Genomic DNA, 20,757 nt, shown 5'->3' on the forward strand with positions numbered 1-20,757 from the left:
TTTTTTTTTTTTTTTTTTTTTTTGTGCCCAAGTAGAGATACAATGGGATTGAAAAGATGCCCTAGAACAGAATATTCCTTACAGGAGCAATACTTTTCGAAAAATAACATTTAAAAATGGTTGAACATACTTGCAACACCTCCAGAAATTCAACTTGGTACAACGTGAAAATAAATAATTGAATCACATCTTCACCCAAATGACGTGCCTCTAAGACCCAGAGTATTGCTGCTGGTATGAGTCTCGCCATCCAGACAGGGGCTGATATTCAAGCACCATTCCCTTGTCCCTGCTCCCACTCCCCAGCACCCTTATACTCCACCTCAGCCATACCCAGAGTCTGTCTTGTATCAGTTTTCTACATTTGTGGCAAGACTTTGCAGCAGACACATACACACACATAGACGTGTGCTATGGGCACACACACACACATGCGCACACACACACACACACACACACACTCACTACACACACAAAATTTCCCACTCAACCCAGATGCACCAAGTGAGCTGAATGACTTTCAGCCAACCACAATGGTGAAAGACAGAAGCACCAAACAGTCTTTGAAATGGGTCAGTTATTACAATTTGACTTTTTTTTTTATATTCTAATTTTCCTCTTTTGTTAATATTTTTAAAAAGCACAAATGAAAAATGAAGAATTCTTTCCAGATCAATTTAAGGCTTCCCACCAAATGGAAACAGAAGAGGCCTTACACAATATCACATGTGATAAATGTATACCTTTCACGGCCTTAAAATGACAGAACAAATCATTTTTTGCCGGTCACTGATTAAGTATTGTGCCTTTAAATTGATGTCATTCTTTTTGCTACTATGCTGAGTTTTATTATTACTGATGTTCTTTGATTACAGAAATGGAAATCTCCTTTAATTTGCTTTAGAATTTCCTGTTCTTACAGAATTATTGGGGTGGCTTTTTGTTTTGTTCTGTGTTGCTTTACACCAGGAAACAAATGTGATTCTCAGTGGGTGAATGCTAAAATGGCACATAGTCAACCTTCAAGTAGCTTCTCCAGCCATTTGAGTTTCAAACAGCCAGACTTTGGCTCCTAGAAGGCGCTGATTAATTAGGGGCAAGGACAGGAGACTGGGAGAGAAACCAAAAAGAAGGAGGGGTTTTTATGCCTTTGCTTTTGGTAAATTTGTTTTGTTCAATACAAATAATCAGATAGGAAGAATGATTGCTTTGTGGTTTTTTTGTTGGTTGGTTTTTGTTTTGTTTCTAGATTTGTTTCATTTGATTGTTTAATTTTCCCTCTCCTGGTGCAAAAATCACCAGAGAGTTTTGCATGAGAAAACGTGACAGTACTTAATGAAACTCAGCACCTAAGGGCATAAGGCAGTTGAAGGTTTTTTTGTTTGTTTGTTTGTGTTTGTTTGTTTTGTTTTGTTTTGTTTTGTTCTTTCAATCAGCACCAATCCCGTAAATGATCTACACTTGGTGTAAGGTATAAAACTTTGTTTTTCTTTTGGAGTGGAGACAACTCCTCCTTCTCCACCCTATGAACCATAGTGTGGGATTTTTCAATACTGTTTCTTATGTGTAAAAAACAAAAGAAAAGTTTTCTTTTTGTTTTTACTTACAAAACATAGAGAATATCTTTGTATACATACAGCGACTGGAAAGAAAGCTTATCTGAAGGGGTTGTGACTTATTTTCTTTTTTGTTTTTTGTAGCATTGGTGGTGGTGGTGATGGTGGTGGTGGTGGTGGTGGTGGTGGTGGTGGTGGTGGTGGTTCTGTGTGTTGGGGAAAGGGAGGGTTATATTTCTTGTAAGCGGTGTTTACCACAACCCAAACTTAAGTTCCCTTCTCAACTTGGGTCAAGATGCTCTTAGAGTGAAGACTCATACTGTAGCAACTCATAAAGGAGCGGTCCGTCTCGATACCGAATGCCTACTGCGGTGGGGGTGACATACTGCAGAATGTTAATAGTCCTTCTCAACCTCCTGTCTACAAAATGAGCATCCCAAGCTGGGTATCTCTTTCTTGGCATGTCAATCTTAATGAGGGGCCCTTCTGGGTGGTAAGGACGCCCCGACGGGGTCAAGGGCCCCATGGGTCTCACTTGGAAAACGGGCAAGCAAGTGTCAGCCGTGAGATCCTCCTGTTGTTCCGTTACGGCTCTGGTAGGCGTGACCTGGGTCCCCCGGTACCCAGGGGTCTGAGGCGCCATGGGCTCAACATCGGGGGGCAGAGGGATGCCCCAGAGCAGCTCGGCACAACAGGAGCTGGCAAAAATCTTAGCTCGCGGCCCCATGGGATGCAGCACACCATAATATAAGAGCATCAATGCGATCCCAGCCACAAAGCTAATAAAGACACAACACAGTGCTGGCACCGCATAGGAGTCAGTGGTCTCCGGGTTTCTGTAAAAATACCAAAGGAACGTCAAGGCAGCATTCTCAGTCAAGACTATCGTATAATATGCAAACATTCGATATCGAGTCCGCCCTTCCTTGACGTTAAACCAGCAGAAAATGTACACGATCCCTACCACCATGTTGAAGAGGATCTCCTCCCACTTGGACATACAGAAGTCTGTTCCGCCATGGATGATCCAGAAGGCCATGGCGCACCAGTGAACCACCACGAAGATCCCGAAGTAGAGCTGGAATATGGAAGCAAAGAGGGCAAAAGAGATAACTCTGGATGAGATGGTGAAGAGGCGCCAGAAGAGGTGGATGAGGGCCCCTCTGTAGCTCATACTCTTCTTGTCGTCCCTGGAGTCCCGCAGCAGCTTGTGATAGGAGGCTAGCACCCAAGCCAGGGACATCAGGGAAGTCACAGAGGAGACACCTGCCAGAAAGACACAAACCCACACAGTCAAAACCTTGGACATCCCACATGGGGCACAGTGGGGCTCTTGGCCGAGGAGATGCCCACACACACCGAAGTCTAAATGAGGAGGGAGAAAGAAACACATAATCAGGAACGGGCCACAGAGGCTATAGATGTTCCCTAAACTGACAACTTTTGAGATCAACTTTTAGTTTTAAGGCCCCAGTCCAGAATTTCTGGGGACTCACAACTCAAGAGTGAAGGCTGAGGCTGATGTGCCTTGCCCGAGAAGCCAAGAACTGGAGCCACCGTGGCAGTTCCTTGCATCTGCTGTGGGTCGGGTGGCACGTGTTCTGTCTGAAGGGATCACGAGCTTGTGGGGGATCCTTGTTGCACACTGACATGTGGCCAGGGTTGGTGTCCCTGTCACCAGCAGCCTGTGCTCTTAGAGGAGCCGTAGAAGGGATCACTGATGGTGAAGACTGACAGCTTGCTCATTGCCCCAAGTTGCACAACTATTCTCCTCTGGGAAGACACTGGCATCTTTCCCACCTTTTCATCAGCTCACCCAATGCATCTTAACTGAAGCTTTGCATTTAGCTTCTCCATCCGCTGCCTAAGGCCACCTTGACCAAGAGCCCTGGGATCTTCTGTCTGTTTGGGTGGCTGCCTTTCTCATTCACTCCTTTCTCTCTCATTCTCACTCAGTCCTTGCTGCTTTCCCCACCCCAGCATGGCTCCAAGTTCTCCGAAGCCTTGACTTGGAGGCCCATGCTTCTCTGGTACCTGTCCTGACTCAGGAGTGTTGCTCATGCTTTGGAAATGCCTTTTCCACTCAGCACCGCTGTTCATCATTCCCCTGCATTTCAGTGATACTTCAATCATTATGGAGCAATTTTATTAATAGTGCTGCCTATTTGGTATGTGTAACTGAATCAAACTGAACACAACAAATAGTTACTGGAGTCTCTGACCCACGCACAAGCAACCAGCTATTAGTCAGGTATTACCATGTGATCTCCTCTCAGGCGAGACTCCCCATCACCCCTAGTCTCTCACACGTGTTCTCCACTCCGACCGTCTGGAGCCTCCATTTTTCCTTTCTCCTCAGATTTCAGAACTAAATGCAATTAAATTTGGTTGAGGTCTTGAATACTGTCTCATCAAGTGACTCATTAAACTGCCCCAGCCCGTAGTCTTTGAATTGTCTTTCCCTGGGCCCTGCTCACCGCCCCACTCCCCTCCAAGCCCCAGTGAAGAGTCAAAGTCATTTTACACCCTCCCTGCATCCACCTTCCTCACCCACCTCACGGAGCTTCCTTCCAACCTGAGAGACGCTCAGGTTCACAGCTTGCAGAACAATATAGTGCGATAACAAAAACCATTATGTTGGCGTGAACCTAGAAAAAACCCCCAGACTGTCAACTGTTGCAAGGAGTATGTGTTGCTTTCATAATAATAGCAACCAAGATTGAAAACAAACAGGGGAGAAACCATAGCAATTTTGAAAGCCAATCTTGAAAACACCTAACAGTTTCCTCTCACCTTTCTGGAAAGTTCTGAACATGATACTCTGTGTGTCTTGCTCTGCCCTTTGTATGCGTAGGGCATTCCCACCGGCATCTGCTAAGACCGTGTGTGCTCCACAGCCACGTCACAGTGGTCATGCTAACGTTTTAGAGCCTCCTGTGTTTGTGCTGTCTGGTGCACTGGGCAGGGAGGAGAATGGGTGCTTTGGGAGTCACATGATTTAGGCTGTAGGTTTCTGGAGGGCAAGGAATATGCAATCATCTCAGCAGTCGGTGCCAGGCTTATTATCAATACTGGAGCATCATCAGAAAGTTCCTTTTAAACATCTTTGTGACATCAAACCCTCTCCTGGTAAACTCATTTCTTGCTGTTAATAATCTTGGTGGTACAGCTGACCTTTAATAATCAGATGGGAGTTCTACAGAAACTGAATGGGAAGAAGCCTTGATTTTTTTTTTTTTGTTCCTTCTAATAAATCAGAATGTATTACTCCCCCAGTTCAAAAGAAAAACATGAGTACCAAGCTGGAGAAATAAGAAAAAGCAGCTTATCTTTTGCCGGAGCGTGGTCTCATTCAGTCTTACTCTGGGTGTGCTTTTGAACAGACGTGGGGTTCAGAAGTAGGACAGCCCCTCAGCCTTCACCATGCTGATCTCGATATTCTGTGTGTTGTGACATTAGCCCGTCCATGCCAAATATGAATAAACAGGAATTCAAATGTCCATCAATCTCACATAGCAAAGCCAAATACAATTGTTCCCCATTATTCTATCTTCTGGGTTACCTCTGCCATTTCCTGATCTGTCCCTGTGGCTTTGAGGTCTGGGTTCTGTTCCTGCTCCACCCATCATGAAGTATTACAGAAACTGCTTCCCTCTGAGCTGACCCACACGCTGCCTTGGATCTTGGTCAATGCTACTGGAGTTGCTCTCTAGAATACAACATGAATGCTCCCCAAACATCATAAGACATTAATGCTAATTATAAGGGGGACTTGGGACACAGTCACATGGGAGACACATCTGAGCACTTGGCTCTGGGGCTGCTTGTCAGCTGATGCCCAACCCCAGTCTTAACTCTCTGCCTTATCTCTCCCAATTTGGTATATTGTATATCACCAAACAGAATATCCACAGGGAGATTCATGGACTATCCACTTCAACCCACTCATTCGACAGGATGCAGAAGTACAGGCATGTGGGTGCCTTGCCCAAGATTACCCAACTACTGACAGTAATGTTAGGCCCACAGCACAGCTGTCTGCCTGCCTTTTCATATTGGTCCCAACACTCCATTTTTTCTGCATCCTATCCCTTTGTCAGCTCGACCCTCCACCAGGTAGTGCCTTTACTGAGGTCATAAAGGCCATCAACCTTCTCTAATAGCAGGTGTCTGTTCTAAGACCAAGCTGTTTGTCCTTCAGGGCCTTGAATGCCAGGCCACATCCTTGGCATTGTACAAATGCTCTGAGTTAAAGGGAAAAGGGAAGGTGGGAACTTCTGACATTTGGCTCATGTGCAGGGTGCCCAGGGCGGAGGTCCTGCCCAAGACCAAAAAGAGTGCATTTGTCTGGGACCTCTCTTCTCTTCAGAGCCTGAGCATGGCAAGCAGGGACAGGAAGAAACATGAGTGGGGTCATCATTCCATGACAAGCCTGCCCTACTCTCTCTGCCAGCAGCATTGACAAAGCTGATCCTTTGAAAGAGGGAATGTCTGGGTGTGGCTACCTTATAATTCACCACATTCACCAAAGAACTCCCTGTTCTGTGCAAAGCTCCAGACACATTTTTTGGGTCCAGAGTTAGTAGGCTGAGTACATCCTGAGTGGAGCCCAGAAAAAACAGGCCCATTTTAGGAAGCCATTTGGGACTTGAGTTTCTCACTAGATGCTCAACACAGAGAAACACTTGTCCTCTGAGGGCTCAGGAACCAATGGTAGAAACCATTAGATATACTTGTTATCAACTCACCTCCAAGAAACTTGTCTGGACCCCATCTGTGACATTGGCACCTTTGTTATGCTTGGTCAAGGGATTAAATGTCTCATGACTTGCCACCTTTGCATCATTTCACTGGACAAAGCCTGTGGCCTCACAAACCCACAGGACTCTAACGGCATCTCTTCCCTGAAGGACTGTCAGCAGAAGGTGCTTCAAGGAAGCCAGTTCATTCTGGGGGCTCAACTGGGGTGGGGGAGGGAGAGAGCACCAGACAGATGTGTTCCTTAACAGTGTACCTGACTGTCCCAGAGAACATAGCACGATTCACTGAGCATGTACATGCATTATCTTATTTGGAAGAACCTTGTGATGTAGGTACTTCTTGTAGGCTGAACTGTGTCATCCTTCCCACAAAAAAAAATTCACATGTCAAAGCCCTAATCCCCAGAACCTCAGAACGTTACTGCATTTGGAGACAGGGTCTTTAAAGAGGTAGTTAAGTTAAATGATATCATGAGAGGTGCCCCTAATCCAATCCGACTTGTGTTCTTATAAGAAAGGGGGACTTGGACACACAGAAACACCAGGGGATGTGCTCACACATAGGAAAGGCCATTTGAGGACACGGGGAGAAGGTGGCCATCTGCAAGCCAAGAAAGGAGGCCTCCAGAGAAACCAAGACTGTCTCCACTTTGGTCTTAGACTTCCAGCCTCTAGAACAGGGAAGAAATAAAGGTCTGTTGTTTTAGCCACCGAGTCTGTGGTATTTTATTACAGCAGCCCTAGAAAACTAATACAGTGCTCTAATTCCATTTTTTAGATGAAGAAACTTAAGATTTTTTTTAATGTTTATTTTATTTTTGAGAGAGAGAGAGGGAGAGAGACAGAGTGTGAGTGGAGGAGGGGCAGAGAGAGAAGGAGGCACAGGATCCTAAGTAGGCTCCAGGCTCTGAGCTGCCAACACAGACCCTGACTCAGAGCTCAAACTCACAAACCATGAGATCATGACCTGAGCTGAAGTTGGTGCTCAACCAAGTGAGCCACCCAGGTGCCCCAAGACATTTTTCAAAATACATACATCTATCAAGAAGTAGAGTCAGGATTCAAACTCAGAGTCTGACTCCAGTGGCCCTGAAAGTAACCACTGTACTAATGGGCCCTCCAGACATGGTCTTAGAAGGGGGCTGGGTGAGGTGACAGGAGAGAAAGTCTAGGCTCTCTGGGTACAAAGGATTTGAATCTTTTGCTGAGTGGACAAGAAGTTAATAGCCATGGGTATCTGAGAGAAGCCCTTGATTTTGGAGCTAAAACCCAAATTTGCATTCTAGTCTACCTTCCTCAGGAGAGTAACATTCAAACCACAAGTAAAGAGGTGATTCTGGTGAGATGGCTTTCCCTCTGTCAAGTGATTAATCTTCAAAGGCCTACAGTGTATTCCATTGCAGAGGGAAGAGGTGCAAGATTTTCCCTCACTGCTGTGGCTCACTAGAAGATTTCTGTCTCACCTGAGGTCAATCCAAAAGTCAATGCATTATCTTGGCCAGGACCCAAGCCCACAGGAATCAGCCTTGGAAGGGGCCCTGTGGCCCCCGGTGAAATTCTCAGACAGGCTTGGGGAGCTTTATGATTTGCTTCCACTATGGCCCGATCCGTTTCTACATTCCAAAGATCAGACTGGAAATTGTTAAACACCTCACGTTTGGCTGTGACAAGTTCTGGGCAGTGACCTTCACAGCTAGCTCACTTTTAGTGGTGCAGACCAGGAGGCGGGGCTTGTGGTTGGCCCACTGAGCTGCCTGGAGTCCAGCTGTATCAGCTAGGAAGTCACTAAGCTGGAGCCTCCTAGGAAGCCACGCCCTCTGAGAAAAGCTTGGGGGAGGGGCCTTCAGGTTCTGATCACTGGACCCAGGGTTTAAGATTTCCAGAAAGGAATGGCCACACCTTATGACCAACAGAACAGAGAATGAAAGGCTGCAATCTGCAGTGGGACACCCCTTACCAGTTGCAACCAATCTGCAGTTGACTAGCCCTAGTCATCAGGGAAGGCCCAATTTGGTGGCATCAATGCAATATCCAAGGGTCATTGTCAGTTGAACAGTTGCCAGTTGGGGAACAAAACAAAAGCTGTGAGTATGGATATCCCGTCGTGTGAAAAGCATAGTGATATGGTCTTTGGGGAAGGATGGGATTCTAAAATCAGAGGGTAAGCAGCAGACGAAGTGGCTGAATCAGGAGGAAAGATGCAATGCAGTGGAAGGGATCAGGGCTTTGGGAGGGCCCAGCCACCAGGGTGAGGTAGAGAAGCTGAGATATGACAAACTGAAGCAGGGCCATGATCAGGGCAGGGCTGCACCAAGGGGCCAGCAAGTGGGAGCCCCAATACATAAGCAGAAAGGAAACTGGAAGGAGAAACCAGAACACTACAGTATCTCACAGGGAGAACATAGCATGTGGGTTTGAGGCGTCCTTTGAGAACCCCCAGGGGTATCTAGAGATGGCCACAAGACTTTCTGAGCAAGAACGGAGGGGGCAACAGCAGGATTTGGTTTTGCCGGGTAGGATGTGCACACCCAGGTCTTCAGCACCTGCCGTCTCCAACCTTTCTGCCACAGTGCTCCGTTCCACCACTAAATCACATGGTGGAGAAACACTCAGAAGAGGGATGGAAAGGGCGCTAAGCACAGGATAGAGCAGGGGTAGGAAGAGTCGGCCCTGCCGCTCCCAGCTCCCTCTCTCCTGGCTCCTTCCCATCAGCATATAACCACAGTCAAGTTCCTCTTATCTTACAAACACTAGCTCTCAGGACCCTGCATTTTCTGCCAATGAGATCCCACCTCTCTTTGTCTCTTCTCCAAACTTCTTGAGGGTACTCTCCTTGCTCCCTTGACTCCTGACCTCCAATATCAATGGAGAGCTCTCTTGGAAGTCACCAACCAATTCCTCTATGCAGACGACTAATCTCTTCTTCTGCCTCTGTGTGACATTTGGCATTTGGAGCCCCTCTGTCCTTCACGCTTGGCCATTAGCTATTCCCCTAGTTATGGTATCCTTTCTTTGCTGGGCTATTACTCCCATTTTACAGGTGAGGAAACTGAGTTTGAAGTTAAGAGACTTCAATGTGGCTGCAGCCATGTTCTGACATTGCATACTCACCTAATTTGCATGGTATTGTACCCCTAGAGGTTCCCCAAACCAAGAAACATGCTCAACTGGCTATTTGTCTACCTGCACATCAAGGTCAATATTAACCTCTTTCAACCTTCCCCTCTTCCCTGAAGTTAATGTTTGGGGAAAGTCAACCATCTGCTCCTCAATTCCCCCTGTGTATTTTCTCCACACCGAGTTCCTTTTAGATGGGCAATACTTCACTTTCCACCCATCCAACCTCCCTCTATCTTCCTACATTTTTAAAAAGCTTCGTTTCTTCTTGGAAATGCTCCCAGGAAAAAGATGGAGCAGCTGTGTGCAAGGTTGTCTAAACATTCCTGCCTGTCTCCTGTCCTCATCTCCACCCAGGAGGCACAGCAAGGAAGCATGGGTACAAAGTTACTTTCCTATGCGGGCAACCACTAGGGGAAGGAAATAAGCCTCACAGATGCCTCCTGTGATCCAGGCTCAAAGACATTGAATAACCTAGCCAAAGTTACACAGGTGGGAAGCAAGAGTGCTAACAATGATTCCTGGGATTATCTCACTCCTCAGGCATGATCAGTGTGTTCAAGCCAGCGCATCCTGGCCCATGACATCCAATTGTTAAATTTGCAGGGATTTTGCAGGCTGGCTGATGTCATGTTGGAGGCTTGAAATAGGCATGGTGGGAATATTTACACCACAGAAACTGGCAACTGCTACAGACCAGGGTTCCCCCAATTCTGCTAAGAGCTGGTTGTCAAGCATTTACCAGCATATCACTTGGCAGGACCTATTATCCTTCTTGAAGAATTCAGTGGGCCTCATTGCATATTAGATGAGCCCCATAAGGCTGTCCTCTTTATTCCAACACTGCACTTCGAGGCAAACCAGATGTGCTATTGAGGATCAGTCAGAATTATACTTAGTAGACTTGATGTGAAAGCAACAAAGGAACCAATCTCCTTTTTAAAGTTTCACTAAAAATACATTCATGGTAAATAATTGAAGATCTGACCATTTTCTTCCCATTTCCGTCACTTGCAAGCATTGACACCCTCATTTTCATCACATTTCTGTGTTTGGAGAGGGTGTGATTCCTACATGAGTTTCCCACATGGGGTGACCTTAAGACACCCTTGATATTTCCAGACTGATCCTTAAGAAGGGTCAAAATAGAAGATGGCATCCACCATCTGTGGATGTAACCCTCAGGACTGACAGATGTTTGTGGCTGAGTTAATGTGGAAAAACCCAAGGGCAATCAAAGTAGCCTGATACAAACATAGGAAGGAAAGACTGGAAGGTGTCAGGAAAACCGACATCTATACAAAGATGTACATCTATACATCTATACAAAGACCATACTATACCTTGGCTGAAGAAAAAGCTCTTTAACATCAGAGGGATGGGACAAGGAGGACAGAAATCAAATTTGGCCACTACAGATGTGATCTCTATTGTAGAACATCATTTTACCATGGTTTATAGGAAATACCTCTTTATTGCCTTTGTATCCAGGCTGATCGGTATCTGCTAATCTCTAATAAAGATTTCAATAATGACGATCACTTCCCTTTACTGAACAGCTACCTTGGCCCAGACTCTGTGCTAAGCCTGTGACAGAATTAACTCAACTATTCTTTCCTACAAATATATCTGAAGCAGGGGACTGATTTGAAGATGGGGGAGACTAAGGCTCACAGGCTAAGGAACTTTTCCATATCAGGTAGTTAAGAAATCATGGAACTAGGATTTCAACGCAGACCTGCCTAACTCCAAAACTCAGACTCCTTTATATATATATATATATATATATATATATATATATATATATATACTTATTTTTGAAAGGGGGGAGGGGCAGAGAGAGAGGGAAACAGAGAATCCCAAGCAGGCTCCAGGTTCCATGCTGTGAGTGCAGAGCCTGACATGGGTTCAAACTCATGAACAGTGAGATCATGACCTGAGCCAAAATTGGACACTTAACTGACTGAGCCACCCAGGTGCCCCAATCAGATTCCTTTTTTAAACACCGGGATAGGTATGTCTCCTCATCCATACCCACAGATTAATGAACAAGCATTCAGATTTATACATCAATTTCTTATCAGTTTGGTTACTGTGTGGCAGCTCTCTGATCATCTCTGTGAGCACAAAGTCAAGTTTGTGGGCTTGCCAAACTGAGGACTCACCCCTGGAAGGCCTTGTCTGAGTGTCCCAGTACGTGCAGAAGCAGTGACATCTCTATTCTGTGTTGGCATGGCCTTCAAACTCCTCCATTTCCTTGTACCTGCTCTCGTCCCAGAAATCTCTTCATTATGCAGCCAAAGTGACTAAGCTAAAGTATGCCCCTCTGCATGGCCCTCCAGGCACGATAGGCAGTCATGGTGCCTGATTTTCTGCACCTTTCCCATGGGAGGATATGCATTCTTGCCCTGCTCAGCTCTGGTTCCCTCCTGTGGCTGCTCTGACCAGGGAAACATGAGCAGAAGTGTGGGTGTCACTTCCAGGTAGGAAGCCAGGCTCTCCCATGCTCCAAAAACAGGCTGCTCCACCTGCGACCTGTGATAGACATACTGCAGCAAGCAGGAAATGAATCAACATTTTAAGCCACCGGAATTGTTGGGGTATCCTCCACTGCAGCATGGCTAGCCTATCTGGACTGACACGCCATCTTGTTTGGTGTTAATGCCATGGTAGGTCCTTTAAAAGACCTTCAGGGCCCTACATGATACGGCCTGGGAGTTACAAGTGTAACCTGTCAGTTCTCTTCTGTGCCCTTCAGTAATTCCCTTCTCTAGTGGGTGCACATCTAAGTTCCTTTCACAGCATCAGGCCTTCATGCAAGGCCCTACTTGAGACAGCTACTTGTTCTCCCTAGGGGGGTCACCTCCCACAGCTCCTCACACTCCCTTGGCCCCAGATGTGCTCCTGGCATACCCCCAACTCAGGGCGCACACACTTGCTCTTCCTCTGCCTGAAATGCCATTCCCGCAGATATCCAAGTGCCTCATGGAGCCCTTGACTCAAAGATCAGCTTCTCAGCGGGGCCATCCTTGACCACCACACTGGAAACTGCAGCTCCCCCCCCCCCCCACACTGCCCCACCAGTGACTCCTTCCATGCTTTGTTTTCTACCTTAGCATTTCCCCCACCACCTTGATAGACTTTATCTCTTACTCTTACTTCCTCTTTTTTATGTGTATTTATTTTTGAGAGAGAGCACAAGTGGGACAGGGGCAGAGAGAGAGGGAGGTGGAGGGTCCAGAACTGGCTCAGAGCTGACAGCAGTGAGCCCCATGTGGGGCTCGAACTCACAAACTGAGAGATCACCCCCTGGGCCAAAATGAGATGCTCAACCGGCTGAACCACCTAGGTGCCTCCCCTCCCTGTTTTGCCCATATGTTCCAAGGGCAGGGCAGCTATTTTGTCTGCTCCTTCTGAAACTATGTGCAAAATTGTGTGGGTATTTTTCTCATAAAACAGCCCACAGTATCCTCTGATTTCTAAGAGGGCCCATAGGGAAAGGGGCTTCTGACCCCACCAGCCATCACAAGTGCCCACCTCTAGCCCTAGATGTGGGAAAGGAAAATTCCCTGGGAGCCAACATTTATCCCTTCATCCTTCAGGAAGAAATCCTTGAGGGGAGAAAAGACTGATGAAAAGGAAACGAACATCTATTGAACGTTTCCCATGTATTAGGCATTATGCCACATACTTTGTATGTGGTACTTCATTTAACCCTGACAATACTCTCGTGAAATGTCTACTGGTGCTCCATTTTACCGACGAGGCCACCAAGGCTCAGAGACGTAAAAGGATTTGCCTGAGATTCCTGCATTAAGCATGTCCTTTTATTCTCATGCTTCAACGTCTGGGGCCCTGCTGACTCCTGTGCATAGCAAACAACTAGTGCCCTTCCATGTAAACCAACCAATCCAGAGGGGGCCGCATTCAGCCCATAATCATCCATTTAACAGCAGAGCAAAGTCTGCAACGGGGGTGATTTTGCCCCCACCCCCAACCGGGGATACATGGCAATGTCACAACTCTGGGTATGAGTGCTACCGGCATTTAGTGGGCAGGGGTCAGGGGTGCTGCTAAAGATTCTACAATGCATAGGACGGCCCCCCAACACACCATAAAGACTTGCTGGGCCCCAGATATAGTACTGCTGAGGCTGAGAAGCCCTGTGATAGGGTATTTCCTATTTCCTCAATATTCTCAGTAAGTCAAAAACCAAACTGTGAACCTGGGTGTGTCTAGTAGCTGGAGATTGAAACTTTCTAGACAGTTCTTCCTAAGAAGTGACTATCCTGGAAGAGGTCCATGGGATACAGACACAATGACATTGGGAGAGGCCATGAGAACAGCATCAGTCTGATATCTGTGTGATGAGTCTCTTCTGAGCAGCACACCATGAGCTCATAACCACTCTGGGAACATGGTGGACATAGCAAGGTAGCAGCATGCCCCTCAAGGAGCTTCAAGGTCAAGCACTGATATTTAAAGGACACAGCAGAAGGAAAGCTAGAGCCAGCCCTCTGCTTTGCTTGTCTCTTCTCTCTAAGATGCTCTCAGCGCTATCAAAACACTATCTTCACAGCCAGCTGGAGAAAGACAAACTTTAGAGATTCTAGAACAAATGTCAGCCACTCAGCTGGTGTGGCATAGGACTCACAGATGCCTGGATCCTGGCTGGCCTGGAGCACACGGTGAAGAAGGCCATCTGCCGTCACTAGAAAGTTCCAGTAAGTCCCTTCTCATTGAAGAGAAAATGGCCAACGAGGCTCATTCCCCTGATGCTCCCAGAATGAGTGCATTTTAACCCAGGTTGTGAGATGCCCTGGAAAGGACATGAGCACTGGTACAAACAGATCTGGGCTTAGCATATTGTTTGTGAACCATGGGTGAAAATGTGGATTTGGAGTATTCGATAAGTTATGAATATAAAACATATAGGCACATCTTTGATATGTGTGCATACTATACTATATATTCATGTATCTATAAATAGAAAAAAAGAACATATATATATAGTGTATATGCACATATTGAATATGCATATTGAATATTGCATATTCTGTAGTATCAAAGATGTGCCTACATGGTAGTCCTGTCAACAATGCTGGACCTCAGGGCTCAGAAGGCATGGCAGTAAGGCCTACTTCCTGGAGCTGCTGTTCATCTGACATAGCCTGACAAATGGAAAAGTGCTTTGGGAATTGTAAAATGCCTCACGTACATTAGCTCTTATTAAGTTTGTTTTTGTTTTTGTTTTTGTTTGAGAGAGAGAGAGGGCGCGCGCTTGAGTGGGGGAGAGGGGAAGAGGAGAGAGGCAGAGAGAATCCCAAGCAGACTCCAAGCTCAGCACAGAGCCCGACACAGCCTGATCCAACCACCCCAGGATCGTGACCTGAGCTGAAGTCGGACACTTAACTGACTGAGCCACCCAGCAGCCCCTAAGCTGATAACATCTTTTTAAAAGGCAGAGAATCGGGGTGGATCCTATCTCCCATGGCGTGGGATAAGATAGCTGTCAAAGCCCTGGAAATTCTGTCAGCCAAAATGGTCTTGGGTTCCTTTACCTGAGGCCACTGAGGCCCTGAGGATGACAGGCCTTGATTAACTGGACAGAGCTGTGACAGAAGCTCAGGAGGGGTAAGGGGATCCTTACCAGGTGTCTCTCAGATACTCTTTAGTTCCATGGCAGCTCAGGTGGGCAGTTTTGCAGAGGGACACAGGACTGCTGAGTAGGCGAGGTGGGTGTGTGCCTGTGCAGGGCTGACTCGGGATTGGTCCTGGCCCCTTAGCTCAAATTCTCTGTGGTCAGTGGTCCTGGATGAGAAAAACCTTCCAGGTAAAATGATGTGGTCCAATCGGAGCCTTAGGTGCTGAGGATGGCAGCAATGTGTGCCTTCCATGGTAGGCAGTAGAAATACTAGCCGCCATTGTCAGAGTGCTTCTTCTGTGCCAAGAACAAATGCATTTCACTTCCTCCTGACAAACCCCCCCCCCGGGGCAGGAGCTATGAGTTGTGCTTTACAGATGAGAACCCCGAGGCTCAAAGAGGCAAAGGCCTTGTTGTAAAGAATGTATGGTTCCTATGTGCAGAGCAGGTGTGTGACGCCAGGCCTATGAGGTCCACGTCAGGAGCTTTCTACGGTGCAAAACAGGAGCAGCACCTTGTCTTGCAAGCGACCGGGTCAGGAGACCACCATGTGGACCAGCAGAAGAGGACTCAACATGCCAGGCTCTCACTGGTGAAGGGTGAAGTGTAAAGGAAATGACGGGGCCCCCATGTTGTCACAGGTGAGCAGATTTTCCAACTGGTAGGCTCCTCAACTCCAGGGTCTGGCAGCCTGGGATGCATGATGTCTGAATGCACAAGAAGGCCTAGAATTAAAAGAGGACTCAGCTCTCCTCTGCTCAGCTTTAGACCCATCTTTATCTCAGGTTGGCCTTAGAGTGAATGCCACAGCCTAGAACTCCTCCTGATATCCTGACTCGCACCTCCAACTGGGTCCAGTTGGGGGTAAGTCTTACAGATGAAAAAGTTGAGGCTCAGAGTGGGTGATTCGCTCATAACCACACAGTAAGTGGAACAGCTGATGGGGGTCACCCCCAGGGGTTTCCTTCTCGGGGTCTCTGCCATCCTGCCCCCTCCCTGGTGGTGACAGATGTGTGACACGGAAGGGCACTGCTTGTGAAACTCATGAGCTTTCTTGCCTTGGAAATCTTAAGGGATACAAAAGATCTTTAGAAGATCACTTAACTGCTGTCTTTTCCTGGAGCCCCAAGTTCCCTCGAGGCCTAGAGTTCGCGATTGTCTCTAATGTGAATGTCAAGCTTAATTAAAGACCGCTACTGCCCTAGTTTCACTTCTCCCTTCCTTAGAGTCAAATGCTACCGGGGCTGAAAGGGTCTTTGGGAGTCCCTCCTGCCCTTACCCACAGTAGCACTAGCCAGGTCCAGAGAAGATGACGTTGCAGGGATTTGCCTGGGATCCCTCATATTCTCCCAATCAGACACACCACCTAAGGTGAGCCTTTTCCCTATGCAGGGAAGCTGGGGGAAGAATTTACAGGGGGGAAGCTCTAAGAGGGGTGTAGTGTCTTTGTGGGGCAATGGACATGTTCTCAGATGAATCGGAGTGGTGGTGACAACTCTGTGAATATACTAAAGTCAGTGAATTGTACACTTCCAAGTGGGTGAATTGTATGCTATGTAAACTGTATGTCAGTAAAGCTATTTAAATATTTTTCCTTTGTTTGCTTATTCATTCATTTATTTATTTATTTATTTGAAAAAGAGAGAAAGTACACACAGGAGGGGCAGAGAGAGAGAGAGTGAGAGAGAGAGAGAGAGAGAGAGAGGCAGAGAGAGAATCCCAAGCTGGCTCTGCACTGTTAGCTCAGAGCCTGACACGGGGCTTGAACTCACAAACTGTGAGGTCATGACCTGAGCCAAGATCAAGAGTCAGATGCTTAAGCAACTGGGCCACCCAGGTGCCCCTATTTAGGCATTTTCTAATAAAGAATAAGGAGAAGTTCTGCTGGCAAGACCTCTGGGCAAGGGTAAGATACAGAAGCAGTCAAGAGACCTATCTCGGCCGAACACTGGAGGCACCATCTTAGCTCAAGCCCTTTGCCCTTGGCTGTTTCCTCTTCCTGGCACACTTGCCTCCAAAGCCTGTGGGGCTGGATCCCTCCTATCCTCACATTTTTGGTCTGGAGTCACCTTCTCCAGGGAACCTTCCCCAGCCGCCTCAATGAAAACTGCCCACGGCTCTGCTCCCCTCCCATCTCTCTGTGACATCTTCTCCCTTAGTGCCTATCATTTTCTAATATAGAAAATAAAATACTTGTTTTGTTCGCTGTTTGCCTCTCTCTACCAGCAGTGTAAGCTTTGTGAGGGCAGGGCTTTCAATCTCTTTTGTTTATGGCTATATCGGTCCCTAGGTCCTAGAACTGTGCTTGGCACATTGTAGGTGTTTAATAGTTATTGATTAAATGAATAAATGGCCCAATTATAGTTACTGCTCAGGCTTCTGAATCTGCATCCCTTAGAGCCTTCCCCTCTGAGATTGTACTGGTCAGCCAGTGAGCGCTGAAGAAGCCTACCTTGAGTCCTTCCGCGTTTCAGCATTTGACACACAAGCATTTCCAGATGGCCAATTGCAATTTCATTTGTGGCAACTCTAATTAAATCAATTTAGTTTGCCTTTCTCATATATTTTTCTGCTGCTTTAAGAAGTCTCTTTTGTATGCACGTACTACATTTTCTTTTGCACTTAAAAATTTGAATTTAAGAGGCTAGATTTCACATATAGTGTTCCTACTACAATTAAAAAAGAGGGCGGGGGGAGAAAAGAACTCTGCCTCTGTCCTTCTCTTGCCAGTTGTTAGGGGCAATCTCAGCCAGGGCCTCAGAACTGTAGTCGGATTCAAGGTGGATTGTGCACTGAAAGGGTTTAGGTCTCTGCTTAAAATGCTTGCAAATTCTGTTTGAGAGAGTAAGGTTTTAATGTGCTGTTTAACAAGGAGCCATTGGTCACTGAAGCCGGACGGTGCTCTGGAGTTGGCTAGTCAGGGAACCCTGTGCGCAGACACCAAGTAGATGTTGCATAGGAGAGAAGGAGGGTGTCTCCTCAAAAGCAGCACAGGATACAGCTGCAGAGAGGCCACTGTGGGGAAACTGGGAGAGGCTGAGTTCATGTTCTGGCCGGAAAAGGCAGTCATACCTGTGTGCCTCTCTTCATATCAGTTATAGATGAAGATACAAGATAGCCAGGAGATGCGAGTCAACAGGGGATATTGTGCATCCTTTCCTTTCTTTATCTGCTCCCTGCTAAGACACGGATGTGTGATAAGAGGCCTGGAAATTGCCATCAAAGGCTGGAAGACCTCTGTACCAACTTGGTCTGAAACCCTGGGACTATCTCTTAGAGATGGGCAACTCCAGCTCAGCACAGGAATGAGCTAGGGCAAAGGGCTCTATTCACTAGTAAGGGATGAGGGGCATGGAAGTTCCCTATGACTCTGGGAAAGGCAATTCATTATGTGATTTGTTTGATGCAGTGGGCTGGTTGTTTTAACAGCAAGTTTTACTTCTTGGTAATGAGAAAATGGAGTGTGAAATTCATAACTCTGGTGTAGATCCATCATCTTCGGGCCACACAACCAGATTGCCATCACTTTTTGGGTTGCAGCTTCACCTAATTTTAACCAGAATCCTAAAAGATCAAGGAATTAACTTTTGTGTCCCAGACATAGAGAGTGACAGCTAATGTCCATATGAATAGGACTGGAAAGAGACCAGAATGCATTTTTTTCAAATAAGTAAAAAGAAACCTACCAGGAAGAGGGACATGGAAAGTTCCCATTGTGGGAGGAGGTGAGAGGGCTGTTTAAGCCATCTGACAGCTAAGAAGCAGCCCTCTGGGCTTTCCCCTCACCTGAGAGCCCGAACCAGGTGGCTTGGTCCCTCACAAGGAAGGGAAAGCTGACCAGGGAGATTGATGCTGGAGAAGTTTCTTCTGGGATGCATTTCATCCTCAGTCAGGAAAGGAGGAAGTGTTTGGGGAACTAGCAGCTGCAGACAAAGGCACAGACAGTTTAGCTCAAAAGGAGCAGAGAAACGGGAATGAACACTTGCCTTTGTGAATCTCTGGGATGCGGTCAGGGCTCTTGCTAGAAAAAGAAATAAATGAGAAGCTAAAGTACAAGTCACTAGACGGGCTTTGATGTAAGAGGAGCCAGCAGGGAAGTTAAGAAAGAAGACTATTATGGAGGTTAACACTAAAGAGACAGAAAGAAAAGGCCCTAATTGGATCTTAGAACTCAGCATTTGTTTAAAACAAAACCAGTGTCTAAAGACAGGGTTTAGTATATATTTTCTCATACTTCCTTGTCTTAGTAAAGATGCTTGTTTTTATATAACTCTGGGCCGGAATATCATGGTTATTGATGGTTAGGTGCGGGGTGGGAAGAACTACCTGGGTGAGGCTTGGTATTTGAACTACATCCTATAGATGCCATGCTACCATCTCAACCATAGGCCCAGTGTGGCAAGAAAAGGAGACTTTTTTGGGAGGATTCCTTGCTGAGTGACCTTAGGCAGCTTACTTACCTCTCTGTACTTCGGCTTTCCATATGTTAAACAAGGATGGTGGGTTAGATGGCCTAGTCAACCTCTTCAGTTCTAAAGATTCCATTGCTCTAAATCCCTTTGGAAACTGAAGTCGTGAGATTCAAGTCTTTTCACACCAGACATACCTTTATGTGTACGCTCTGCCAGCATTTGCCTGACCTCCACTCACAGGGGTCCTGGAACCCCTGCAAAGTTTTGCGTGGTGGATTGTCACCTGTGAGAACAAGTCAACTCTGCTTTGATCCTCTCTGAGAGAAGCCGTTGCCCTCAGGAGAAGCACACCCCCTATGTGTGCCCCCCGAGCAGGACTGTTCTGCACTGTGCCAGCTAGCTCTGTTCTGTGGTCAGAGGTGGGCTCCACCTTCAAGTTCCAGCCCTAGCTTAAGCCCTTGTGGCTATCTTGAGCCTCTGGTCCCATCCAGGAACTTCCAGTCTTGCCCCCTAGCTGAATTAGAGAGTTGAGGGGGACACACATAGCTCAAAGGGTATCTGGAGGTGCCTGGGATTTTCTCTAAGGGTTCCCAGATGGATTTAAGAAGACAGAAGGAACATGCACCATACAGACATGAGGGGCACTGGGTTTTAATAGTAAATCTCTCTCTAATTGGGTATGCCACCCATTTGTGTCTGGCCAAGCTCTCCTGGTCTCCAGGGTCAGAATAGAAACTAACCTCAAAGAAAGGCCAGTGTATCTTTCTCGCTAATAGGTGTCTGGGGAGCTGTGAAGGTCTTGGGTCTTGGACCCATTCCCTTACCCCTTGGTCGGGCCAAGCTTAGCTCCATAGTGAGACAGCAAGTCTTTGCCCTGCATGCCTAGTAGAGAAGGCATACACAAAATGCTCTGGAAGATTGAGAACATTTTCAAAATGCCAACCTCTGAGCAGAGATTTCGGGGGCAAGAAGCAGAAGCATCATCTTCTGCCCTTGTCAGTATAATTGCATCTAAGATACATAAACACACACATGGGCATGCACACACACATACACGCTGGAGCTGATTGGTCCACAGTGTATATCAGCCCGTGCTCCCTCCCTGTATCGGTAACCGCTTCCCCAAGAACCCATGTAAGTCTGTCTCTTTAAGACTCAGACACAGCCATCCTTGCTAAGGACACAGGCATTAGAGCCCAACCACCTAGGTAAAGATCTAGCTCTATTGTTTACAAGCCTTGTGGCTGCCTCGTGCTGTTACTTAAAGT

At 46.8% G+C, this 20,757-nt stretch overlaps 1 protein-coding gene across 1 annotated transcript in view; it reads right to left on the reverse strand.

Annotated features, from left to right (window-relative positions):
- Positions 1 to 24: 24 nt before the first annotated feature.
- Positions 25 to 20,757, reverse strand: part of XKR6 (XK related 6) — a gene marked incomplete at its 5' end in the record, with an annotated part of 320,117 nt that continues 299,384 nt past the window's right edge. Inside the window, one exon of the mRNA XM_040457393.1 lies at positions 25 to 2,822. Coding sequence (XP_040313327.1) covers positions 1,858 to 2,822 — 965 coding nt within the window. The remainder of the gene's footprint in view (positions 2,823 to 20,757) is intronic.

Source organism: Herpailurus yagouaroundi, unplaced genomic scaffold, assembly GCF_014898765.1.
Source record: "Herpailurus yagouaroundi ecotype Mexico unplaced genomic scaffold, PumYag 28, whole genome shotgun sequence".
Lineage (NCBI taxonomy): Eukaryota > Metazoa > Chordata > Mammalia > Carnivora > Felidae > Herpailurus > Herpailurus yagouaroundi.